The 26534-nt window shown below is 41.6% G+C and overlaps 2 protein-coding genes across 5 annotated transcripts in view; one reads left to right on the top strand and one right to left on the bottom strand.

Moving 5' to 3' along the window:
* FANCD2 (FA complementation group D2) overlaps positions 1–17189 on the bottom strand; it is a 40617-nt gene extending 23428 nt beyond the window's left edge. For 2 of the 3 annotated variants that reach the window (XM_081185811.1, XM_081185813.1), the window contains exons 1-17: positions 16851–17189; positions 15981–16077; positions 13664–13801; positions 13293–13360; positions 12704–12807; positions 12228–12291; positions 11621–11673; positions 10290–10368; positions 9153–9277; positions 7301–7388; positions 6663–6767; positions 5842–5942; positions 4805–4913; positions 3027–3062; positions 2079–2222; positions 1208–1342; positions 91–222 (exon numbers count right to left, since the gene is read on the bottom strand). In XM_081185811.1, the coding sequence (XP_081041937.1) occupies positions 91–222; positions 1208–1342; positions 2079–2222; positions 3027–3062; positions 4805–4913; positions 5842–5942; positions 6663–6767; positions 7301–7388; positions 9153–9277; positions 10290–10368; positions 11621–11673; positions 12228–12291; positions 12704–12807; positions 13293–13360; positions 13664–13801; positions 15981–16047 (1548 nt within the window). In that variant the 5' untranslated portion in view covers positions 16048–16077; positions 16851–17189. The remainder of the gene's footprint in view (positions 1–90; positions 223–1207; positions 1343–2078; positions 2223–3026; positions 3063–4804; positions 4914–5841; positions 5943–6662; positions 6768–7300; positions 7389–9152; positions 9278–10289; positions 10369–11620; positions 11674–12227; positions 12292–12703; positions 12808–13292; positions 13361–13663; positions 13802–15980; positions 16078–16850) is intronic. The other variant, XM_081185812.1, reaches the window with a different exon arrangement.
* A 42-nt stretch (positions 17190–17231) lies between these two features.
* Positions 17232–26526, top strand: EMC3 (ER membrane protein complex subunit 3). Of its 2 annotated transcripts, XM_081185912.1 has the most exons (10): positions 17281–17359; positions 17570–17606; positions 18140–18336; positions 20364–20421; positions 21766–21859; positions 22563–22667; positions 22911–22992; positions 23118–23197; positions 23553–23635; positions 24637–26526. In XM_081185912.1, exons 3-10 carry the CDS (start codon positions 18182–18184, stop codon positions 24763–24765), a joined length of 786 nt encoding a protein of 261 aa, XP_081042038.1. In that variant the 5' UTR covers positions 17281–17359; positions 17570–17606; positions 18140–18181; the 3' UTR covers positions 24766–26526. The 2 variants fall into 2 exon arrangements, with proteins under 2 accessions (XP_081042037.1, XP_081042038.1); XM_081185911.1 differs by lacking the exon at positions 17570–17606 and having other exon boundaries at positions 17232–17359.
* The last annotated feature ends 8 nt before the right edge of the window (positions 26527–26534 follow it).

The raw sequence follows: 26534 nt of genomic DNA, 5'->3' as shown, positions 1-26534 counted from the left end.
TCAAGCACCAGCCGACTGCTCAAAGAAGAATGGTTAGTTGTGAAGCTGTTAGTACCAAAGTGAGGGCTCCTAGCTTTGTACCATACTTGCCTTCAGAAAGACTGCATAAGGAACTATGGATGAAGTGTGAAGAGACACTAGGTCAATGAGCATATCCAGAGAGACATCAACTGCAATATTATTGCCACCACATGCATGAGTTACCAAGGCACCCACAATCTCCTGCAGGAACAAACACAAGGAAAAATGAAAAGCATGCAGTCCAGCTTTGGGCAGAATGGCCCTGACCTGGTATAAGAGAGGCTAGAGATGCTGCCTACTTCCAGAGGCATCCCATCCTGTTTTGCCACCTGAGTCCAAGGCCTCCTTCAGTTGGGTCACACAGCAGTGCCCACAAAGTGAAGGGCACAAGATGTCTCAAGATTTTGGTGAGATCTTGCTGGAAGTTGCCACTTTCCCAACAGTCATGGGGACACTGCCTCCTGGGATTCTGCCGCCTGAGGTGGCTGCCTCAGCGCATCTCATAGGTGGGCCGGCCCTGCCTTCTTTGCCTGTATAGTCTTGTTCCGCTTTCCCCTATTGGTTAACATAGTTTGCACCTACATAAATTGGACTGTAGAGAATGACAAGAAACTCTACATAAACCAGAGCAAAACACAGAACAGAGATGTGCTGATCAAACTAATCACAGCAGGCATCTTGATGTAACAAAAGGAAAATAAAAGAGAGAAGTGCAGATAAACGTTTTTGACTTTTGACGCCAGAGGTGTGTGTTTTCAGAACTCATCATATTATTGTGATTTTTATCTATTTTTATTCTGAATTTTAAATTGTTCTAACCTTCCCTGGGACCTCTCTAGTGAAGAGCAGGCAATAATTTTAATAAATAATAATATGCTGAACTATTCCCTCCCTCTCAGTGGTGTTTAATGTGAGGAATTAAATATTTCCCACCCACCAGAACGTGGCCCAGCCCTGGTAGCTGCAGGGTGGCTAATAGTGCTGTGGCCAGAAAGGGCCTTTGGCCAGTGCCCTGTCTCACCTATCACTGGCACAGGCCTGGCTACAAAACAGGAAACTTGATGCAAACTGGTTGTCTTCTATGATCCATGGCATTCTGCCCCCCACTACATTAGAACCAGTAGCTGTCAATTGCTACAAGGCAACAACACACACACACTTCACCAAACAGAGAATGGAACTATACCTGCTGGCAATAAGAGTCAAAGACTGTGAATGCTTGCTTGTACATACAGCAGCCAAAAGAGACAATGCAGGGATCTGCCGAGTGTACAAAGATCTCAGCCAGTGACAGGACAGCTGGAAAGAGGTCTCTCATAACCTAGATAAAGACAGAAAAAAGGGAGATTCTGATACATACCTCTACTATCTTTCCAATTGTCTATCTTACTCCAAGTTAAGGGTTTTTTTTTATATTTTACTGTCCTGAAAAGATTGGCAATGATTACAGGAAACACTTCAACATCTCACAAAGATGAGCTAACAAAATACTGGAGCAATTCATACAGATTTGCCAGACAGACTGACATTTCTAAAATTACATTGTAAATCGATAAGACAATGAGGCAAGCAATAAGGAGGCTTCTGAGGGGATAGAAGCCACCAACGCTGCCTAGTTCTGCCAGAAGGAAGTTTTACTCCAGCTGGCTTTAGGAAGCGTACGTATGAGGATGTCTCCTGTTGACAGTTTCCAGACGTAAAGAAGGACATGTTCAGGGAGCATATCTTTGTAGGAGCCAGTAACACCCTGAATCCTAGAGCCAGTTCACACATACAAGTCTTGTTATCTTCAGAATAAATCAGGCAGCATGCGGAGGCAGCCAGCAGCCATTTCTGCAGTTGAAACCACCATGATTGCAGGAAAAGCTGTAACCATCTCTGCCTGTTTTACTTTAATGTCTCTCCATGCAGATCTGTACCTGTGTACACAGCCATGTGGATAAAATAAGCAAGGTCTGTATGCAAACCAGTAAATAGTGATGCAGATTTTTGGACGGAGGATGGAATGGGGGAAAGACTGTCAGCATGCTGGATCACACAGCAGCAGAAGTACTCACCATTAAGTAGTAACGGAAGGCATTGCGCAGCAACTGCTCTCTTACGCAGCCTGATTGAATCTTGTTTTTCAGCACTCTCTCAATCTGCTTCTTGTTCTTGCCATTTGTAGCATAGATTACTAACAGCATTATCAGATCCAGAACCTTTTGGCAAGTAAAACAATTAACAAAGGTTAACAACCAGACAAGGTAGAAGAATAAGGATCAGACCAGACAATGGATCTAGACAGCTCACTTGGCAGAACCTGTGGTAATTTTATATAGCATTCTGAAAAATGTCTCTTTAGTTTTGCTTTTAAAATGACACGTTCCTAGTGTTCATGATTCAGAAGAAAGATTGGAAGGCCCAGCCACTGTTTACAATAAACTAAGGTTTCAGTGAAAATTCATTCCTAGTCCTCATCTACTTTCTGATAAGAATTTCTTCCATAGCACAAATACATGGAGGGGAGAAAGTGAATCCAAATTCTGAAAACAACTCCTTTTTGTACTTATGTAAATCAAATATAAATGTGCATACACTGAAGGCAGTGTCTAAAAGCAGAATCTGACAAGACTCTAAAACAGAATTCTAGTATCTTGGCCAAAGAATGGAATAATTTTCTGTCATATCGACAAGCAGGCCAGAGATTGAGATCTCTCAGTTTAGAGGATGGATGAAAAAGAAGTTTGGCCCTTGCCCTGACTTCTAATGGCTTTGAGTGAAGAGACAGATTTGCTACAAATATTGAGCTAGAAAGGTAACTCAGGTGTGTCAGAAATGCAGCGAAAGAAGGTAAAGGTCAGTTTCAAGAGGTCCTCTTATTACACAAGTGACAACTTCACACTATTCCAAATTAATGTAATTGCTGCTGGGAATTTTTTTTTAAAAAGTTCCCCCCTTCAATTAACATCCCTAAAAAAATAATTATAGGTAGAGAACAGCTACTGCAGAATCTAAGATATTACCTTATGTTCAGAGGCAGAAGCAACACTTTCAATGGCCTAGAACAGAAGCAGAAAAGACAGTTGCCAATGCTGAACAAATAACCACCCTACACAAGAGACTAAACACATATTTCCAGCTGATTGCTGGGATCACATGAAATCATGCACAAGTCAGACATAGGTAGAGGGCCTTCTCAGTAGTGGTGCCCATCTTGTGGAATGCCCTCCCATCAAATGTTAAGGAGATGAGTAATTATATAACATTTAGGAAACATCTGAAGGCAGCCCTGTATAGGGAAGCCTTTTAAAGATTTAATAATTTGCTGTGTTTTTATATATGCTGGAATCCACCCAGAGTGGCTGGGTTGGCAACAGAGTCAGATGGGTGGGGTACAAATAATAAATAATAATAATAATAATAATAATAATAATAATAATAATAATAATAATAATAATAATAAGTGTAAACCTATTGGAACCTTCCTAATACAGTGGTACCTCTGGTTAAGTACTTAGTTCGTTCTGGAGGTCCGTTCTTAACCTGAAACTGTTCTTAACCTGAAGTACCACTTTAGCTAATGGGGCCTCCCCCCGCCGCCACTGCATAATTTCTGTTCTCATCCTGAAGCAAAGTTCTTAACCCGAGGTACTATTTCTGGGTTAGCGGCATCTGTAACCTGAAGCGTATGTAACCCGAGGTACCACTGTACATATCTTCTACCACAGTCTTAGGACAAAGGTTGTGCTATGGGAATGGGGAGGAGAAACACACCTGGGCACTTCTGCCACATGAGTCAAAATGCTCCTGGAACTTATTAGGGCTCACCATCAAATACTGAAAAGAGACATTCATCCCATTTCAGGAATATAAGCCTCTGTTCTGGTGGTGTAGTGGTTGGAGTGTTGGACTAGGACCTGGGAGACCACGGTTCAAATCCCCACTCAGCTCAATTCTATGATTCTATTATCTGCATCTTCCTGGATTATTATGTTATTTTATCTTCTTTTGACTATTAGTTAATAAGTTTGGAAAGGAATTTACTCCCAGTCTTTCTGCATTCCTAGCAGTAATTCCAGGCAGCCAGATGTTATACTGCCAAGGTTAGAAACTCAGGTTGGAACTCAGGCACCAGATGAGGAAGAGTTAAGGAAGCCTCCTTAACAGCACAATCTTATACATGTCCACTCAGAGGCAGGTCCCACTTTCAGTGGGGCTTGCTCCCCATGAGTGGGTATTGGATTGCCGCTTAAGACGGCCTGCATTGGCAGCAGGGAGATAGAAAGGCTTCAGAGCACAATGAGAGGATTACATCATCAAGAGATGGTGTTGAATAGGGAGGATAGCTCATGGTTAGCAAGGCTGTCCCTTCCCAGGAGTGTATGCTGGTCATTAGACTAGCCACGCATGTGCCTGTCCATCTCCACTGCCCATGTTCATTACTACATATGGTTATGCTCTATCAAGTGTTTTCCTTTCCCGTTTCTTCCTCAACGACTATGATTGTATGTTACACCCTACATTGCAGAATCTGGACTGGATGTCCTCAAAAGATTCCTCCCAACTCTGTGATTCTATTCTATTCTGTTCTGATTTTCTCAAATAGGACTCAAAGTCTGAATTCAACAGCAGAGCCGTTCTGTGATGATTCTATCATTCACATATAATTTCCTTACTGAAAAGGAAATAGATTTTAACAGGATCTTTAAATAAAAATCTGAAGTACATATTTTTTATAGAACTGCATCTGAAAGAAAGAACTTGGCAAAAGTGCATACCCACAGAGAAAATACACCCTGACCTTAATCCAGCCTTCTGAAATGGTCTTCTGGAATTTAACAGCAGACTTTATAATTTCAAAAAGGAGCTTGACGCAGTCCTGGTTGACACACAGTTGGCTTGCAGACAGACTGAAAAGAAGCACAAGATGGGTAGGCAGCCCGTCATCTTAACCACAAAAACAGCTAAGCAGGTAAAGTCTAACTTTGGTGGCTAAATTGCCACCCACAAAAGAATGCATTGGCAGGTATAAGGCACAGCAGCATTGAAAGGGAGCGAGAAAGTGGGAACCCACTAAAATGAAGGCAGCAGTGATAACTGCACAAAGCAGCAGTACCATCTAAGGCAAATAAATGGCAAAGAAGGAGGGCAACAGCTGGAGGAGATGCAACAGTTAACACACCAGCCATGCCACGGAATGCTTAGGATTGTCCAAGTGCACACTGAGGTCTTGGGTCCCCTCATTGTATCAATCACCCTCTTGGTGTGAAGAACTGTCAAACCTCTATCAGATAGTTGGTAGCTGCTGTTGGTGGAAAGGCTCTCCATGTGTTGGGGACACGCCACACAACCCCTTTCTAGCCATTACCCTTGTCATATGGAATATTTCCTACTCCCGTAGGCGACTCCTAGATCTACCCAAAGATTCATATGATCTTTAAGAAGAAAACCTCCTTGTGGCAGATAAGCTGTGGAATCTGTATGTTCTTCTTCAAGGATCAGGTGGGGATTCTTAGTTTTGTGTGTATGTGAACATGTACTACCAAAAAAAAGGGGGGGGAACTCACCAGGGGAGATGAGCATAGATAAATATAGAGCTGTGATGGTGATGCTGATTTGGCTGAAAGGGAGAGAACAACTAAATAGTGAGATTTCAAAGTGAACACGTTCAAAAGGAGATGAAATGTTGCAATCCCATCCATGCAAACAAAGGCACCAGAAACCTGATGTAATATTTTCTTTGCTATGTTTCGCTGAGGCTATGATTTTGCCTCATCCTAACTGCTCATGCACGGAGACTGCAAGTCTTTGGGTGAAGCTGAATGTCAACACACAAACCTTGTCCGAGTCTGGCTCCTGAACTTGGTCTGAGAAACATGAATCAGTGGAAGTGAAACACACGAGTCCAGGTCCAGCTTCTTACGAAGGTCAGAAATTACCTGCATAACACAGTGCATAGGTTTCTGCAGCTATTACTCAGAAATACGCACGAACATTCATGGTCATATATTTTAAGACAGTGATTGTGGAGTAGGAGAAAAAAAGTGTAAATGGGGTAAATGTCAAGGAAGGAGCCTGCAAAAATACTTTTTATAATTTATACAGAATCATCAAAACTAAACAAAAGCTTAACATTGTTTTTGGACTGAAAAGAGGATATTTTTTTAACTATCATACTTAAAATAGTTTTTACAAACGCAAACCTAGTTCTACTTCCTTTTATGGAAGGGAATGCTGAATGAGCAATAAAAAAGGAAGAAATTATTCCCATTTAAAAAAAAGTTTGGTTTTAACCCTTTGTCTGCAGCAAGAAAAGAAATGTCTTTTGCTGCCCTGTGAGCCATAATTCAGTTTTTGACTACTATATGCCAAGCAAGCATTTAGCACAGAGAAAGGGGTCACACTTCTTTAAGAGTCATGCACCTGCTTAAAAGATGAAAAATTTTAGCCAAACGATACTCTTATCTGCCTAGGTAAAAAGATAAAAAGGATTTAAAGCAACTGGAAATCATGAACTTATAACATTAGTTTCAGAGGTGTGTGCTGGCTCATCTTGTACACATGTAGAAATAAAACAAATGTTTGAGTGCTTATCCCAACAAAGTCATCTCTGCATTCCTAAAGAGTATACTTTTCAGCTTTAATAGTAGACACTTTACCTCTGTTGCATCTGTGGCCTTGACGGAACGGAGAATAAATTTTACTACTACAGGCAAATCTTCCACTTTTACGGCACTGACTGTGATCATAACAGATTGGCGCACCTAGGTTGAGAGCAGGACATTTTTCAGCTGTAGGAGCAGGGGAAAGTGCAGCATTTATTTACAGTTCTTCCTTACCTCATTATTAGGGCTCTCAGCAGTTGTTAGTGGAAAATTCACACAGGCTGAGAATATACTAGAATCCTGAAGGCTCAAATAAAAAATGACCACCAAGCACCACCCCATATTTTAAGTCACTCAGAACTTCCAGAAAGTGATCAGGAACAAGCTTAGGGGAGCCTCCAGAGGGAAAGGATTTTATAATTACAGAGCAGCCACCAAGATTGCATGTTAATGTGTCTGCTATCCAAACCTGGGATCCACGTGCTATAGTTAATGAGGATTTTTCAGATCTGAAAATGCATTACTTCCAGCCTTGGCAAACCTAATTCCCATAATTTCTAACTCTCCTATGCTCTCCCTGAATGCCTGTATGTATTTATGTACAAAGAGTACCTAGTCTCACCTATATCATGACTTTAAGTAACACTTATACCTTGCTTGTGTGCCCATCTATTTAACACAGAGCTTCCTACCTCAGACAGAAGTCCCACATCTAGATTCAAACTGGAAAGGGCATCAAGGATTGGAACAGATAGCTCAGTCTTCTCCTTTAATAACGAACTAAAATGCAGGACAACAAAACGACCTTTTAAGATCTAGCAACATTCCCAAACTGCAATTGTGGATTACAGTCCATCCAGTATCAATTTGTACAAAGACAGTTTTGTAGGCTGCTACAATAAAAGTTTATGAATGATTTATTGCTTATCTCTACAATGTGTAACTTGCCCGTGTTTGCTGTCTTTCTTTTTCAATCAAGGATACACAAAAGGGTTTACAAAAGATTTTAAAATATACAATCAAAACAAGAAAATAAAATATAAAACACAAAATATCCATTTTAAACTGTGGGTGCTTCCATATGTGGATGATTTAATCATTCTTGTTTCCTTTAAGCTGTAAATGGAACAGCAACTCTGCTTTGAGATTTCAGGAATCTAAATAATGTTCTGTAGTTGGCGAGGAGGAGGGGGTATTTTAATTGAGATTATGGTATTAGGGATTAGGCTAAATAATGACCCACGCGCCCCCCCCCCCTTTCCGGCTGCACTCTCAGTCATGATCTTCCCCACTCTGCAATTAAGGAGTGTGGGGAGAAACAGATATTAGACAATGGTTCATCTACACTTAAGAGAAATTATGCAGCTGTTCCATTGTGTTAAATAAACAAAGCACAGTGGATTTTCTGGGAGAGAGGAACAGAAACTGAAAAGGGAAAACATGGGAGGAGGCTGTTTTGATTATGATACTATGAAGATGCTCTATTAAAAGTGAACAAAGCATGGCTCTTCCACAGTAAATGCCCAAATATGGAAGGAAGCAGCTTGTGACAAAAATAAAAACATATATGACCATATATGAGAATGTTGAAGTGTGATGCAGTTTTCTGCCCTGAAGACTAATTACGGTAGTTGAAATGCATCAGGATCAACTGACCTTGTTCAATAAAAACTTTGTTTGAATTTTGTGGCCTTCTGGTTTTATCCATGTGTTATAAGAAGAGGAAGAGGAGGGTGTGGGGTTCTGCTGAAATCTTGCTTTTTTATGGAGCACTTGAAAAGCTCAGACTGTCAGTGCATCAGATGAAGACCACACTGAATGCAGCAGCAGCAACAGCAGCAATGAACTGAGAGATACAGCCTTAAGGATTATGATGCCACCACCATTTCTTGTGAATAATCAGATTGGCATGGAGAAAATACTATGTGCAGAGTTCATGCTTTGAAGGCTCCTTATATCAATTCTAGGCAACTCAATGCCCTTCCCTCTCAGAACTCTTTTGAAACTGCAATTACACACACGCACGCACGCGCACACACACACACACACACACACGCACACCTGTAAAGCATGAACTGAGACACAGCAGTGTCTTACAATTGTGGCTGCAGTCTCTTGAATGCCAGGGTTTGGATGCAAGAATTGATGGGATGACAATCAAACATGCAGATGACATCAAACTGGGAGGGGTAGCTATGCCATAGAAGACAGAATTGGGATTCGATTGGACAACTGGGCCAAAATTAACCAAATGAATTTCTATAGGGACAAACATAAGGTTCTGCATTTAGGCAGGAATAACCAGCTGTACAAATATAAAATGGGGGGACACCTAGCTTGCCAATAGTACATGGGAAAATGATTAGGGGTCTTAATGGACCACAAACTTAATGCGAGTCCTGGTCACTCTTGTCTGGATGCACTCTAAATTCACTTCTTTTCACCTTATGCCTAGTCAGAAGGTATCTTCAGCTAAGGCACCAGAAACAGCTAACAGAAAATTATAGAGAGAGTAAAAAGAGAACATGGCAGCATCAAACTTACCTAAGCTCTCTGGCAATTTCACTATGCTGAGAATCCTCTAGGATTTCTGGCAGGCTTGTGATTATGTCGTGTTGGATTGATGGAGGAGAAACACAAATCATCTGCATGAGTTTCTGAACAAGATCCTGCAGATGAACAAAAGCTTTAGAACACCAGGAATTCAGAAAAATGACATTTCCTTAATGCTGACAGCTTAAACACAGATAAGCCAACAAATGTATGCTACATATGCATCCAGAATGGAAGCTAAGTGATTGGTTTATTTATCAGACATATATTATTTTGTACTTTTTTAGCATGCAAATATTTTAAAATGCTTATCTCTTTTGTCTCCACAATATCTCAGTTCATTTCTAGACCCAATTAAAAATGCTGGTTATGATTGCTAAAGCCCTGGGATAGAGCTACTTGAAAGATCATCTGCACTCATATGTACCTGCCCAAACCTAATGCTTAGCCTCAGAGGCACTGCTTGTGGATTTGTCAGTGGGTACAATTAGAATGCCCTGTCTTATGTACATAGCAAGATATGAAAGTGCCCAAATCTGCTGTAGAAAGTAGTCATGAACACAGAAATTGATATGTGATAAAGCTGAAGCCTTAAGAGTTTTAAATGAATAAAATCTTTATTGCTAAAAGCTATAAGCCGTCACAATTGGTCACAATGCGTGAAATATAAATAATTAATTTAAAACTGAACAGCAACAACAGCAAAGCAAACACACCAAAATTCAAAAATCACACCTGCATAAGTGAAGCATTCCACTTCTCACACTCCCCCTTATGATACTTGTCTTGGTGCCTAGCTCTCAACTTACTTGCAGCCAAGGCAAATTTTGAAACCTGTGCACAGTGGGTGCACAGTTCTTTGAAATCCCAACTATGAGACTTCAAAGCACCCAAGCTCCCAATGCCATTGTAATGTCAGATGATTGACGGGTGAGCATTCCTATCCACCTATCAAATTTGGCCTACAAGGTTAGGATCTGATAAAGATCTGGTCCATGAATTCAAAAAGGTTTCCCATCTCTGGGTTAAAGAAACCAACATCTAACTAGCACGTTGCTAGTGCTCACTGAATGTTAAACAATACCCCATGAGAAACATACGGTAACTGATTGCATTGGTGGTACTTGCCTTGCTGTCAGCTATCCTGTCAAGCCATTTTAACTGATTGACAATGAGCCGAGGCAAATTGAGTCCATCACTGCCCACACTGAAAGATCAGAAGAGATAAAACATAAGCCCTTGTTCCTTTTTATTACTGAGAAACCCTTCTTTCTGAAGTCACTTCCAGATGCAGCTATGGAGGACTGCTCTCAATCCTCTCTAGATGCTTTTCGAAATCCAATGTATTTAGAACTATAGTTTCTTTTAACAAATTCTGTTAAAAATAAATATGCCATGCCATTCTGTATATGAGCCACTTGAGGAGATGCAATACACACTAGTTTTCAGCCAAGCAAGAAACCCAGCCTCAGGATCAACAGCAAGGTAATAATAATAATAATAATAATAATAATAATAATGGTAATAATTGCTGTTGTTATTGTTAATACCCCACATAACTGGCTGGGTTTTCCCAGCCACTCTGGGCAGCTTACAGCATATCTAAAAACAAAATAAAAACATCAAGCATTAAAAACCTCCCAATGCAGAGTTGCCTTCAGATGTCTTCTAAAAGTTGTGCAATTCTTTATCTCCCTGACACCTGAAGGGAGGGTGTTCCACAGGGAGGGTGCCACTACCGAGAAGGCCCTCTGCCTGGTTCCCTGTAACTTGGCTTGTCACAGTGAGGGAACCAGCTGTCGCATTCTGCATTAGTTGTAGTTTCTGGGTCACCTTCAAAGGTAGCCCCACCTAGAGCGCATTGCAGTAGTCAAAGCAGGAGATGACCAGAGTGGGCCACCAAGGAATCAGCTAAAAGGCCATCAGCATGGGATAAAACATCCCTTACCACTCTCTGGAAACCATTTGGATCCATTAAGTGGTGGGGCAGGAGCATCCGAATTGGTCCCACTTCCCTGTGGAGAGGAAGGGTTGCAGAGAAGTCTAGTTGCACCAGGAAGTGACAGCTCACTGTAATCCATTCATTTATTCCGCCATCTAAAACTTGCTTTGTACAGCAGAAAAGAACACACAGTAAAAGCTTAAACTTCAGTCCTTTATAGCGGGGTGACTACTAACCTTTGGCTCTCCAGATGTTGTTGGATTCCAACCCCCATCATTCCTGACTATTGGCCATGCTGGTCAGGGCTGATGGGAGTTCAACAACATCTTGAGGACCACAAGTTTGTCCAAGTTCCTGAACCTTAAATGAGTATAGAGCATGAGTGGCAAAGATTTTTTAAAATCTTTCATGCATGCTAACGAGATCAAGTTTTGAGGATTTCAACAAGTGGTTGAGGAGAAGCAGATGGAAAATGCAGAGCAGTCAACATTTCAAGTTAAAATAGCGGAGTACTTGCCTTTCATGAAAAAATTCGGGGAGTTTTTCAAATAGTAGTCTTATAACAGCAGGCTTCCAAAAAGAAAAAGGCATTTTGAGAAATTACATTTTCAATGAGGTAGCACACTGTGTACACAACACTGCAGACCAAACCCCATCACCCACTGTTAAAGAAGAGTTCTCTGCTATGAAGCACAGTATTCAGCGCTTGTGCAATAGGACCTTCCCCATTCTGTGCTTCTCCAACTCTACTCCAGAGGGCCAGGGGAACCACAGGTGTGTGTGTGTGTGTGTGTGTGTGTGTGTGTGTGTGTGTGTGTGTGTGTAGAGTACTTTAACAGTGGGATTGCTTTTTGTCAGGGCAAGCCAGAACTGTAACTCATATTGGTTTTAACTTTGGGAACTTGTGCTTAAGGTTGCTTTTCCCTCCTCCCTCCGATTCCTTTTCCCTTATGCCTTTTTAGTTTGTGAGCTTGTAGCGCAAGAACAGTCTTGGTGTGCTTTTCCCCCTATGCCAATCTGAAAAGGTTGGGATATAAAATGCAATCAATCAATCAATCAACCAATCAACCAATAATAGGAAGCTGGGAGATGGTTGGGAGAACTGCATGGAAAAGTGATCTTACCTGTAATATCTCAATGCCAAGGAGCAGTTTAATGAGGCTTTCACAATATGAATGGATTGCATTACTGTAATGGAGAGAGACACTTTGCTATTATTATTAGAAAATGGCATCATGTGAGTACCTGGGTTTAAAACAATATACTGTATTTGTGATAGGCGCTCCCTGCCCCACTTTGAGCTCCTTAGACAAAGGGACACACATGTAATAAATAAAATCAGATTAGTTTAACCCCAAGTACCTTCTCTTTTGTTGCTGTTTAGAGTTTGACCTTTAAAAGGTGTATATGTTTACAACAGAATTAAGTTTGTTTCTTTAAAAAAACAACACATTAAAAAAACACCTCCAGCTGCAGTACAGAGGCAGATTGGAGTATATACAGGTAGTCATTTACTACACTGTCATGGTAACATACTGCAAGTATTAAACCATTTACATGGCAACTTGCAGGGAGAAAACAAATGAGGTTTTTCATTGACCTTGTTTCCTGATTTTGTGCGGGTATGCATGGTAGAAGACAATTCCTGAAGTGATCTCTGTTTTCTATGTGGGATTCCAAGCCACTGATGAACTCCTCACCAATCTAGACAGGATGGAGGGAAGGAGAGAGAGAAAATGAAGGCTGAACAATTATCCCTACTGTTTCAAATGCATGAATGTGCAAATCAAGCAGTGAAAGCCTACTGTTTACACAATGCCTGTTCTTGATCTTTGTGTGGGATGCATAAAACTGTAATTTGTAAATTGTTACTTTTTAATGGAAAAATCCAGTGACCGGTTTCATACTCTTTCCAAATCTGTCAGCAGCGAATCATAAGCAAGAACTCTGTATCGATTATGGAGGTCTCCTATTTTTCTCTTGTGTTCTGTTTTTATTTAATTCATATATTTAAAATGTAAGGTAAAGAATAAGAGAAGTGGATTGAAAAAGAGATTTTAATTTGGGAGAGTGTGTTTGTCAGAAGAGAGACACACAGAGAGAGATGGACAGAGACAGAGAGCTTTGGGTGTTAGAATCAATACAGGCCCACTTCAGTTTCAAAGACATGAAATAATGCCAGTTCATACCTGTGGTTGAGAAGGGTGCTTCTTCAATGCTTGATACAACTTCTTCTGGAAAATTGCTCCATCCACAGCTATGGAAAAAGTGCCAAGAAGGACAAACATTGTCATGTTCATGTCATAATAGTCTGAATCTGCCATTTTCTGCCCTTCCCACTAACTGCCACGTGACAGACAGAAATCCACCTGGCAAAACTTTCCCTGGCATAGAGGTAGTGAGGCTAGAATGCTAAAAAGGTAAAATTAAATAAATACATTTCTAGCAGAGCTCCTCTATTTTTAATAGTTGTGCAAAGTAGCAGAAAACCAGCAGGTAAATGTTTTACACTTTAATTTCCTTTTAGAATTACTGCTAAGAATGTCATGAAAGTATATACCTATTTCATTCTGTCGTTCTCCAGCTTTCAGTATAATTCCTCCTGTCTTGAGGAGCTGCCCAAAAACATTGTTGTTCTCTACTACTCCATCTTTGGGAATGGATCTGTTCTTACCAAGCGTGCAAGATTTCTTTGTTTCTAAGATGGAAAAGTTACTAGCGTAAGATAAATGTCATATTTGAGAGTCAAATACCTCAAAACAAATAAATGGAAAAAATCAACCTTTATATCATGAAGTTTGTACTGTATAAAGTTTGAGGTCCCTTGGAAGATGAACCCAAGGGCTATATATTCTAACCTAGAACAATTTCTAAGAGAGTGTAGGAAATACATACAATAGAGCAGGGTTTCCCAAAACTGGGTCTCCAGCTGTTTTTGGGCTACAATTCCCACCATCCCTGACCACTGGTCCAGCTAGCAAGGGAAGAAGGGAGTTGTAGTCCAAAAACAGCTGGAGGCCCAAGTCTGGGAAATCTTACAATAGAGGAAGCAGGATATAAAGCAAAGTTAGGGAACCTGAGGCCCTCCTGATGTTATTTGGACTAATTCCCAGCATCCCTTACCATTGGCCATGTTGGCTGAGGCTAATGGGAGTTGGAGTCTAACAATATTTAGCAGACCACTAAGTTCCCATCCCTAGTATAAAGGGTGCAACTAACAAAGCATTTGAGTAAGTGGTTTGTGGATTGCAATCCCAGTCCTAAAATTACTGGACAGTGAAGAGAGTTAAGATGACATCACTCCTCTGAAACCCTAAGATTATAATTATGGAATATTATATACACCACAAATAGCCAGCCAAGACTTGTGGCCAATAAAGGATGCATGTTGTCTTGTCCCTGACCTTATGTTGTACTTCACCAGTGTCTGGTGTACAAATCAGGAACAATTCCCATCTCCAAGCTCAAGATGAAGGATGAAGCTCATCTCTATCCTACTGTGCTTCTTATGTACCAAGACTACCTCCAAAAAACAGTATAACAGTACAGCCCTTTTCTCAAGCTGGAGAGGGAAACATGGATCACATCCAAAAACACAGGAGCGCCAAATACTTGGAAGTTTAACAAGCCCCAGACAAGCCCCAGCCCCCCTCTCGAGTGTGGAGTATAAGAAGAGGTTGATAAATTGTTCTCACTTACACCACAATTCCAAAACACTCGTGAATTCTTTAGAAGAACAGTTTACTCAAGTCTCCCCTCAAGCTGGGAAGAATAGGATAGCTGGGAACAGCAGGACTGTTATGAGACCCATTACGTACAGTGTGACTTCTGAAAATATCCCTGACTCCTTTTCCATTTCCAAACAATCACATAGTGCTTCCAAGGGCACAATACAATTCCACAGCCTCTAACTCAGGAGTGAAGCTAGCATTCTGCTGAAGATGGAACATTCACTGTGGCAAAAATATGTACAGACTCTGCATAAAATGTAGGAGCATAATTTAAGTCCCTGTCAGCAATCCTGTATGTCATTACTTAAACAAAGCAAGATTATCACGCTTGTGGAATATTATTTTCATTTTATGATAGATAAAGAATTTTCTCCTTTGTAATTTTTCTCAACGAGCTTACAGTGAATTTATATACAGTTGTACCTTGGATCCCAAACACCTTGTGAGTCGAACGTTTTGGCTTCTGAATGCTGCAAACCTGGAAGTGAGTGTTCTGGTTTGCGAACATTCTTTGCAACCCGAAAGTCCAAAGTGACTCCGCAGCTTCTGATTGGCTGCAGGAGCTGCACCTTGGTTTCTGGATGTTTTGGAAGTTGAATGGACTTCCGGAACAGATTCCATTCAACTTCCGAGGTACCACTGTATTCAGTGCTCATAACCATGGAGAAAAAAGTATTCCAGGGCTGGGGGGAAACACCACTGAACTCTATGAATATTTTTGTTGTTGCATTGGGTATTACTAAAAAGGCAGGTGTTTCTGCCTAATAATAACAATAACAATTATTATTATTATTATTATTATTATTATTATTATTATTTATTATTTATACCCCGCCCATCTGCCTGGGTTTCCCCAGCCACTCTGGGCAGCTCCCAACAGAATATTAAAAACATGATAAAACATTAAACATTAAAAAACTTCCCTAAACAGGGCTGCCTTCAGAAAGTCAGATAGTTGTTTACTTCCTTGACCTTGGATGGGAAGGTGTGCAACAGGGCGGGTGCCACTACCGAGAAGGCCCTCTGCCTAGCTCCCTGTAACATCACTTCTTGCAGTGAGGGAACCACCAGAAGGCTGAAGGATGGGGTTGGAGATGCTTCAGGTATACTGGGCCAGATGACAGGAAAGATTCTTGCTTTACATACTTGGTAAGTTTTCCATCAGATTTTCTCCTTCCACATCAGATTTGGACAGTTTCCTTTTTGGAGCCATGACAGCAAGCACTGAGGTAGTCTATTTCAACTGTGGGGTGGGGGGAGGGAAACAATTAGAAGCTGACTGAACGAGATGTTTTGTTATAAAATGGTGCACAAAAGAGAATTTATGATGATACAACTCTGTTCTTGAAATGGCAGTAGGACCTGTTTGAAATATACCTTATTTACAATAACGAGTATCTGTGAATGGCAAAAGGGCCTACTACAATAATTTGCTGAAGTAAGCCATTTACCACAGTGAACCAATCCATATTGACCTGAGGCAACAAATATTAGATCAGTAGTTTACTTATTTTAGACATATGTGCAACTGGATACATTTTCATGAACACATTGGACGCAAGATCACAATTAGTGTACACGTTGCATTTATTACACTTTATTTTTATTTCTGGATTTTTAAACTATCTGTGTGAGACAAAAAGCAGTCCTGGTCACAAATCCTCCTCCTTCCCCAGTTTTCTTCTATACCCAACAGGCGATTTGGGAAAGAAAGATGAGGCCAAATGCATTAAATCCTGCTCTTTCTCACAACAAGAAGGATGGGAAAGCTCCACTATACGTAATCCTGCTGTCAGCTCGGGTCCTGATTTCCCCTCCCCTCCCCTCCTTCAGGCCACAGAAATGCCTCCAATGCAATGGAGGTTATCATTAACAGGCAGGGGAAAAGTGATGCTTCATTGGGTTCTTGAGCCCTATATAATTCTGCATCCGTACCCACTTTGACAACTGGTTGAGAGCCCAGCCCAATAGGGCCAACAGGGCCAGAACTCGTACCTGCGCTGTCTGTTAACCCACCTGAGCAACCGCGGAAGCGCTGTTGAAGGCCAGCGGAGGCCAAGGGATAACCACCCAACCTGCCTTTCAGAAGCTGGTGGGGGACAATCTCCTGCACACTGGCTCATTCAGAAGTACAACCCCTCGCCCGCTTCGTGGCTGTTCAGCCGGAGCCCTGCCCGAGTCCCGCTCCTCCTGAATTCCCGGGACGGCGGAGTCTTAGTCCCAGTGAAGCAGCGCTGGAACAGCAGCGCTTAAGCAGAAGGCGCCCCTCACGCGGCGCTGAGAGGCCAATGGAACTCCGCCTCCCTTCCCCGCCGAGGCGCAGTTGAAACGGCGCGCGCGCTCCCTCAGCCACCCTTCGCCCCGCTTTCAAAGGTTCCCGCCAAGCGCCGCCTCGGGACGCGTCTCAGTGACGTCAGCGAACGCGCGACGCCTCTCCCTACCGGGCGCCGCGAAAGCGAGTCGGGCGTCGCTCCCGGAAGGGTGAAGCGGGGGAGGGAGACCGAGCTGCTGCTGCCGCCGAAGAGGTAAGGAGCCGGTGGGCGCGCGGCGGGGGTCGTGGCGCAGGTGCGCCTGAGGGGGGGCCGCGCGGCGTCTGCTTTCCTCCTCCGGGGGGGTGGTGGCCGCGGCTGTGGCCGCTGAGGGGTCGTGTAAAATCTGCCCACCTGTGGTGAATTTGTTGGGGGGGGGTTAAGAGGTGCTGGGGCTTGAGCCTCATCCCTGCGACTTAATTCCAGGTGCGTGGAATCCGGCTGTGATCCCTTCTCCGAAAAGGCAAGGCCGTGTATGTGCGCATGTATTTACATTTGTTGGTTTCCGTTGACCTAGTCCTAATAGGTGAAGAAATTTTTTTAAGGACTTTGCAGTTTTCTAGAGGGCTTGTCTCTGTTTCGTCGGTCCCGGGATTGAGCTCTCCTTCATACGGAGTGCTGCCTGCTTTTAATGACATTTCGGTTTGCTTCCTGCCTTGTCTCTTAGGCCTCTGCCTGTACCAGGTACTCGAGTGGCAAATTATTCGGCCTCACTGTGCTTCCCTGAGGACAAATGGGGATTAATGCCCAGAGCTTCCATTGCTGCCCAGTGTCTTGCTGTGGCTGCCTTGTAACTTAAGAAGAAACATAAGAAATTCCTGGGTGTAAGGAATGACTGCTAGGGTAGAATTAGAAAAGCCACTGTGCTCTGGGGAACTTAGGCAGCCTTCAAAATAAACAAAACTTGGCTAGCAACACGCTAACTGGCTCAATGTTTTCGGAAAGTTGAAGGTAAGTGGAAATTTCTAATTGACGACTTGTGCTTTGTTCCCCTAGATACTGAAGGTTGAAGTGCATGACCAGAACTGAATTTTAACAATGAGTGAGCCGGAGCTGTTGTTGGACTCTAATATTCGATTATGGGTGGTGCTCCCAATCGTCTTCATAACCTTCTTTGTGGGGATGATTCGTCACTATGTATCTATCCTTCTCCAAAGTGACAAAAAACTCACCCAGGAGCAAGTATCTGACAGGTAAAAGATGCTTGCAATTGAAAACTGAGCATTGTCACTGATACTAATAATTGACAACTATAGAGCTTGATGACAGTACTTTATGGTAGCACATAGGCTTACTAAACTGCAGTAGGTGGGCTATATCTTGCTGCGTATGTATTTGGGAATACTTGTAAACCCAGCTTTGTGCCTGGGAGTCCAGATAGCAGGTAGGTTTGGGGTGTTTTCAGAAAATGAAGCCTGGTCTTTGTATATTAGCAAAGAAGACTGCACAGGATAGATTAGAAAAAGTGGACCCTAGCTCCTGGATCCTGTCAGCTGGGCTGATTAAAATCCCCAGGATTATCATACTTAATCTTAAAAATGGTAAAAATTCAAAACAAACTGTTATTTGTAATATTTGTAATACTCAAATTCCTAAATTTTATTTTGAATGTTTTTGCTTTTTAGATTTTGATTTCTCTCTTTAGTCTTTATATGGACTTTCCCCAGCTTTTCTTCTATAAATATGTATATCTTTCTTCAGATTGTTTCTAGTCACATAGATGATAGCAAAGGACTAGTGGTGATGGTAGAAGGGGATAAGAAAACAGTTATCAAAAATCGCTAGGCCAATCTGATTGAAAATATCTGTTCTTTTCAAGTAGATTTTGTCATGTTCTATGACTGTTCACTTCTTTATGGTTTTACAATACAGTGGTGCCCCGCAAGACGAACGCCTCGCAAGACGGAAAACCCGCTAGACGAAAGGGTTTTCCGTTTTGGAGGCGCTTCGCAAAACGAATTTCCCTATGGGCTTCCTTCGCAAGACGAAAGCCCATAGGGAAATCTCCGGGACAGCGGGGAAGCGCAGCGCTTCTTCCCCACTGTCCTCGGACCTCCTCCGAAGGCTGGCGGTGGGGTGGAAAGCCCTTCTCCCCGCGCCAGCCTTTGGAAGGCTCCTCCGAAGGCTGGCGGTGGGGCGGAAAGCCCTTCTCCCCGCGCCAGCCTTCGGAAGGCTCCTCCGAAGGCTGGCGGTGGGGAGAAAAGCCCTTCTCCCTGCGCCAGCCTTCGGAAGGCTCCTCCGAAGGCTGGCGGTGGGGAGAAAAGCCCTTCTCCCCGCGCCAGCCTTCGGAAGGCTGCTCCGAAGGCTGGTGGTGGGGCGGAAAGCCCTTCTCCCCACGCCAGCCTTTGGATGGCTGTCCTGAAGACTTGCGGTGGGAGGAGGGTTTTCCTTCCCACCGCCAACATTCAGAATGCTGTTCTGAATGTTGGCGGTGGGGAGGAAAAACCCTCCTCCCACCGCAAGCCCCGGGAACAGAGGAGAAGCGCTGCGCCCCTTCCCCTCTGTTCCCGTACCTGTCCTGAAGGCTTGCGGTGGGGAGAAAAGCCCTTCTCTGCACCGCCAGCCTGGCAAGCAGTTTCCATAGGAACGCATTAATTGATTTTCAATGCATTCCTATGGGAAACCGTGCTTCGCAAGATGAAAAACTCGCAAGAAGAAAAAACTTGCGGAACGAATTAATTTCGTCTTGCGAGGCACCACTGTATGGAGATAATATAGGGAAATGTATGTACACTATAATGTTTCCCCACAGCAAATGCATGGATTGAGTATTTGTACTTTTCTACCCTGCTTTCTGGTAAAAAAGGGGGAGGGGGAGTTTCCCCACAATGGCTGTCTGGTCAATAACTGCTTGTACACTTTAGATATTTATGAGCAGCCCTGTGTTTTCTTCATGGAGCATTTTTGTGTTTTAAAAAAGAAGTATATGAAGCAGCTCTCTGTGGCAAGGAATGAAACTGTTGCCCTCATTGGATTAATATCTTGCATTGGTTCCCAAATCAGTTCTTGCTGTTCTTGAAATCTTGCTCAACACGTTTTTAAACTATGAAAGATGATCAGTTTTTATATGAAACTGTGGATATTGATAACTTGTTGGGAGGCTCTCAGTTGTATTTTGCATCAGTGTCACATGCAGTGTTCGTGCAGGAATATTTTTCTGTCTTCCTCCTTATTCTCTTCTTCTATTTCATATGTATGATAATGGCTTTCTTTCTTTCAGTCAAGTTCTGATTCGAAGCAGAGTTCTCAGAGAAAATGGAAAGTACATTCCAAAGCAGGTACGTTTCCATTTGTGCGAGAATTTAAAAACTAGAGGTAGGGGAAACCTTAATTGTTCCAAGATTTGGAATGTAGTCTTCATAAGGATCTAAAATGCACATTGTAAGCACATTTGTGGAGTAGACCCAGTCATTTCTATTACTATTAATATGCAGCAATGTACATCCAAGACAGTGGGGTATTCCATCATTCTAATTTGCTGTCATGTTGCAAAATTGGATCTATTACTATTTTGAAATATATTTACTAAGATCAGCATGCTTAGACCAGATTAAACTAATGTTAATTGCAGCAGTTAAAATGTTAATGGTTAGAATGAATCTGGGACATCCTGTCAATCCAAGGGGGGCAATCCCTATCAAATTAAAGTGGCTCATAACAGACACAAGCTAGCAGACTACAGAGCTTGCATAGTTCCCTGATAATCCAACCTCATACATTGTCTAAATGTGTCTTTTGGAGACCTACCGTATTTTTTGCTCTATAACACGCACCCGACCATAACACGCACATAGTTTTTAGAGGGGGGAAATCCGTAGGCATGCCACCCGTAGGCACTCCCTCCATAACACGCGCAGACATTTCCCCTTACTTTTTAGGAGGAAAAAAGTGAGTGTTATGGTGCAAAAAATACGGTACTTTGTTTCTACGTCACATGCTTTAAGTTTTTTCTAATGCATAGCACTAAAAAAATAATGTGAGCATCATATAGCTTTCAGTATAATTTTGACTTTGCATCTTATCAACATTATGGGTATACTAGACGGAGGAAATTATTTGTATTACCACTGATCTTTTGGAAAATGTGTAATATGATTATCTGTAAAAATGTTTGGCTACATCTCTGTTTATATCACAAGTGCCTAAACTATGTCACAGGCAAAGATACTTGGAAAAATTAAAGGAGGGTATGCATTGCCACAGTTTCCATTGAAACCTGGAAATATTTGGAAAAGCAGGGTAGGTCGTTTGCAGGGTAAATGTCTGTCATCCTTATTGCCAGCTCTTCTACAGAGAAATACAGTGGTACCTCGCAAGACGAAAGAGTTTTTCGTTTTTTGAGTTGCTTTGCAAGACGAATTTCCCTATGGGCTTGCTTCGCAAGACGAAAACGTCTTGCAAGTTTGTTTCCTTTTTCTTAAAACCGTTAATGCATTCCTATGGGAAACCGTTTCAATGCATTCCTATGGGAAACCGTGCTTCGCAAGGCGAAAAATTCGCAAGGCGAAAAAACTCGCAGAACGAATTAATTTCGTCTTGCGAGGCACCACTGTAACCTGTGCTTAATTTTGAAGCCTTGTGTCCACTTTTTTCATCATTAGAACTTGTTTTTCTTTTTTCAGTCCTTTCTGACACGGAAGTATTACTTCAATAATCCAGATGATGGGTTCTTTAAGAAAACTAAAAGGAAGGTAGTGCCACCTTCCCCAATGACAGGTAAGTAAGAAGGCTTTTCCTAAGAGTTTGTTATATTCTAAAACATGAGCAATAGAGTAGTAATCAGTGTTCGAAACTCCCATTGTTCTAGGCGCATTTTGGAACAGGGAATTTCATTAGCATGAGCAGCTTCTGAGCTCTGGGTGCAGTACTGCACCTAAGATTTCTTATTAAAACTGCAGAATAGAATAAAAGGAGGACCTTTTTCTGCTTCCCCACTTCCAGCTACTCTCTGAAGAGAACCTCTTAAGAGTATTAGGGGGTTGGGCAGGGGAAGGATTAGACCATGTGAAAAATGAACATAATATTTTAACTGCAGTTCATTCATTTTCAGCTTTGTATTATTTGTATTATTGTTATAAAAAAGCATGCGTAGACATAACCTAGGTTTAAGGTGCCATTTAGCTCCTAGCTTTCATATCACAGTTTCTAACTCTGGTAGTAATAGGAACATCTGATTTGCTTTTGTGCTTAGCAGCAGCCACTAATTCTGAAGTCTACCTGGTTTTCTCATAAAATAGCCCAGATATACTTAAAGTCAGATTAAATAGCAAATTAAAGACTAAAGACTAAACCAGGTTGATCTTTTCAATTATGCTAAGGAGGTTTCCTTTGTTTTTAAAGTAGTATACCCAAACTTCAGAAATCCGTGGGTTTATAGACTTTCTATTGTGTGGTCACTTTAACTGCATTTGCTTTGCAGATCCTACTATGCTGACAGATATGATGAAAGGGAATGTAACAAATGTACTTCCTATGATTCTTATCGGAGGCTGGATCAACATGACCTTTTCTGGTTTTGTCACAAGTAAGTGTCAGTTTAGGAATCTAAACTTGTGTGGTCTAGAGGCCTTCTAAAATCCCCTGATGCTTCTAAAATCCCAAATTTAATCAGCGTTTTCATTAGCTGAGTGTTCGTGTTCCCTGTCACAGGTTTTAAGCTCCTTGTGAGAGAAATTTCCCTTCAGTTATATTCCCCTGCAAAGCACTGTGTTTTATGGTGCTTTGTAATAATCATAATTGTTTCTGACCATATTTTTATTTTTTACAGCAAAAGTCCCCTTTCCTTTGACGCTTCGTTTTAAACCAATGCTACAGCAGGGGATTGAGTTGCTTACTTTGGATGCATCCTGGTAAGAATCCTTCACTGTGCTTCAAACAATCTTTGTCCATCTGAAAATGTGAAAGTTACAGCAGTGTTGGGAATTGGGCATTTGTGCATTTGTTTAAATGACACTCAGTTTCTTTGGTTTGTTAGGGTTAGCTCTGCTTCTTGGTATTTTCTGAATGTGTTTGGACTTCGAAGCATTTATACCCTCATTCTTGGTCAAGATAATGGTAAGAAACTGCTATTTATGTAAAAGTAAGAGTGATTCTTGATTTCTTAAATGTGTCAAACTATGCTTAAATGTTTCTTAGGAATTTTGGCCTAGTTACTAATATTAGTAAATTGTAAAAATTTCCAGCAATAATAGACAAAAATCTTGTCTTCAGCTTATTAAGGCTGAAGAAAGTTAAGCATACCTGACTGAGACCTCATACCTTTTTCGGCCTAACTTGTACAATACAAGGGAGATATGTTGCTGTCTACCTCAGCACAGCACTATAATGCTCACATTCTTAATTTTTCCCAGCTTTGATAGTATTGCTACTGTTATATAGAGTCATGCAAGTCACGCTTTCATATTTACAGCTGCCGATCAGTCCAGAGTAATGCAGGAGCAGATGACAGGGGCGGCAATGGCCATGCCTGCAGATACTAATAAAGCATTCAAGGTATGAGGCTTCTGTTCCAGTTGCTGAAACGAGCTGCTCAAGTTTCATGTAGCCTTGCTTCTATTCCTTGAATGTACAGAAAAAATACTTCAAAGGATTAAAACCTGCAAAAAATGATGGTCTTAAATATCTGTTTATTGAATGTATGCTAAATAAATTTTGTAGCTTATAGGAGTGTGATTGGAAACCCCTATTCTATTGTAATTTTTTCATGCCGCTTTAGGGTAGATAAAACTTCCATTCATCAGGAAACACTAGATGAGAAGACCAGTAATGGTGCAGAAGCTTAGCCAAAAGAAGTGCCCATTATTACCAGTGCATAGACAGGGGGTATGGGTGGGGTCCTTGGAAGACAAAATGGTAAAGTAAGAGTGTCCAGGGGGTAGAAAGTTTGAAAACCTATGCATTAAAATATACCGTATTCTAGTTGATGACCTGTATGGAGAAGATACTTAACATTGTATACAAAGTGGAAATATGTTGAACAGAAACTTGTTTTACAGTACTAGTTGCAAGGAATAAGAAACAGAGGTTTCAAACCCCATAAGTAGCTTCATGCATTCTGAGCTGTTCTTCTGTCTGCAACTTGTGCAGTAAAATAAAAGCTTAATCTCCAGAAAACAGCCCACTTGTCAAATGCTAGGCACTAGCAGCCATGTACACACAAACCAGAAATGCCCAATGATCTCCGTTTAGTATTGCAGGCAGTTGTTAGCTGTGAGGACCTGCCCCTCCCCCAAACATAGCTGCTTGTATGTTCAATAGCCTTGCTGCTTCCTTGTACACATTATAATTCTTCTTTGCAAGTTCCTACTATTTAATCACTCTGCACACATACAGTTCAGTCACAAACTTCAGTGTCCTTGTTCAAGATTCAGAGTCTAAAGCAGCATGAATAAATTAAGGCAGAATTGTTGAGCAAAGGCTTTTTTCCAAGATGGAAAGTAGGTGGTTGGTACACTTCTGTTGGCTGCATCAATGTTTTTTCTTTATCACTGCAGACAGAATGGGAGGCTCTAGAACTGACTGACCATCAATGGGCCCTAGAGGATGTTGAAGAGGAACTCATGGCTAAAGACCTCCGCTTTGAAGGCATGTTTAAGGAAGAGCTGCAGACGTCCATGTTCTGAGTTGCTTCATATGGTTGGCATTAAGTCAGTTTGTGTTTATTTATCTATAATGTACTCTTACTGGTGGCCAGAATAAAGATGGTCAGAACTTATGTGAGTTATATACCTGCAGGACAGAGTCTTGCTTCTGAGGTATCCTCTGATGCCTTTTGAGTCACATGGAGCTCTGATTTGGCAGCTGCTAATAGTCATGTCAGAAGGCAAACTACCAAACTTGTAGTGATTGACCAAACTTACTGGAAGAAACATTTATAATTCAGGAAAACTTGAAATTGAGTGTGGGTCCCTGCAAATTTTAAATGTACCTGCTACTCTAGAGACATACTAAGCCTAAGTCAGAATCCATTAATGATTAAAATATTGGTATAAGATTTAACCCTTGAAGCATCTCTCATTGCCAGGGCTCAGCCTTGCTGCATATGCAGCATAACTGCCAATACTCAAAGACTTGAATTTAGATGAGAGAAGCATCCAAAGATGATTCTCCTTACTGTTGCCATTCAGTGGTCCACAGACTGAGGACTCTGTCTACTGGGAGGCTGGTTCTTTTGAGGAGAAAGGCTTGATTAGGGTCTGGACTAGAAGCGACCTGTTGTCTCTAGAGCCACTCTTTCTCCTGCCCCTTAAGTGCATGGTCAGAGGTTATGGGTCTGCTTGAGCAGTAACTAAACACTGATTTTGGTATTGAAAAAGGACCATTGGTACACTTTGACTTTAGCTGGCACCAGCACTGAATCTATTTGTGAGTAGACTTCTTTCATTTTAAGAATTTGATTTAAATGTTTTTAAGACACGATCTAGAACCAAGGAAAATCCCTTTTTTTATTAAGATACTGGTTTGTCTTTGAAAGACAAGCTTTGAGCTTTTGCTTTTATCGTCCATTAGGGAACAAGCATCTGAAGTCTCCCAATATCTATGACCTAAGGTACTTGGTGAATTATAGTTCAGTGCTTCTTGGGGGCTCGTTTGTATAATCAGAAGACAATGCACATTCCTCAGATTCATAATAACAGAACTAGGTTGATTGGATAAACTGTTCTTTAATGACTGTGGGTCAGTTGGCATAGTGTGACAGTAGAGAAAAGGCTACTGATGCCATAGTCTGAAGTTGGTCAGAATGTAAGCATTTGATTATCCTTTTGGAATAACATGTGGCCTTGGCTTATGTTTTTATGCCTGAGAAAAATGAAGGGAGCTGTTCACTGTATTTGTGTCTTTAAGAAACAAGATAATGTGTCAATGAAACAGAATTCTGGTTCAGCTCTGGTCGCATACTGGTCACTAGTACTGTAAGGGAAAGTATTACATCCCTCCTGGAGCAGCTGTATCTGCCCATGTCAGTGAGGCTCTGAAATATATCCTGTTGCCCATTTCTGCCTATGTACAGCTCTCCCTTGCTGCAGCAGTATATTTATGTTTAGAGTAAGTTATAAAGTGTTCATTAGTGAAATTCAGAAGCTTTCATTTTATTCTCTGATTCTAAAGACACATCTCCTATCCAGTTGTAGGCTTATGTGAAAACTGCTTTTAATATGATAAAATCCATCCTAAGCAGTGACCTAATTTGACTCCAGCATCAAGACTGCTTTACTAATAAGCATTGCCCCCCTGCAACTGAAATGGTTAAAGCTACCTATACACAATAACTTGAAAAGCAAAAGAAGATTTATCACAAGTGTATGTGTGGGGTACTGGGAGATGGGTACAGCTGCTTATTATCTCCATGTTTATAGCAAATAAACTCTTAGACTGCTCTTCAACCTTGATG

This window comes from Podarcis bocagei (assembly GCF_964188305.1).
Source record: "Podarcis bocagei genome assembly, chromosome: 2".
Taxonomy (NCBI): domain Eukaryota; kingdom Metazoa; phylum Chordata; class Lepidosauria; order Squamata; family Lacertidae; genus Podarcis; species Podarcis bocagei.
This window is presented reverse-complemented; position numbering and strand designations above follow the sequence as displayed.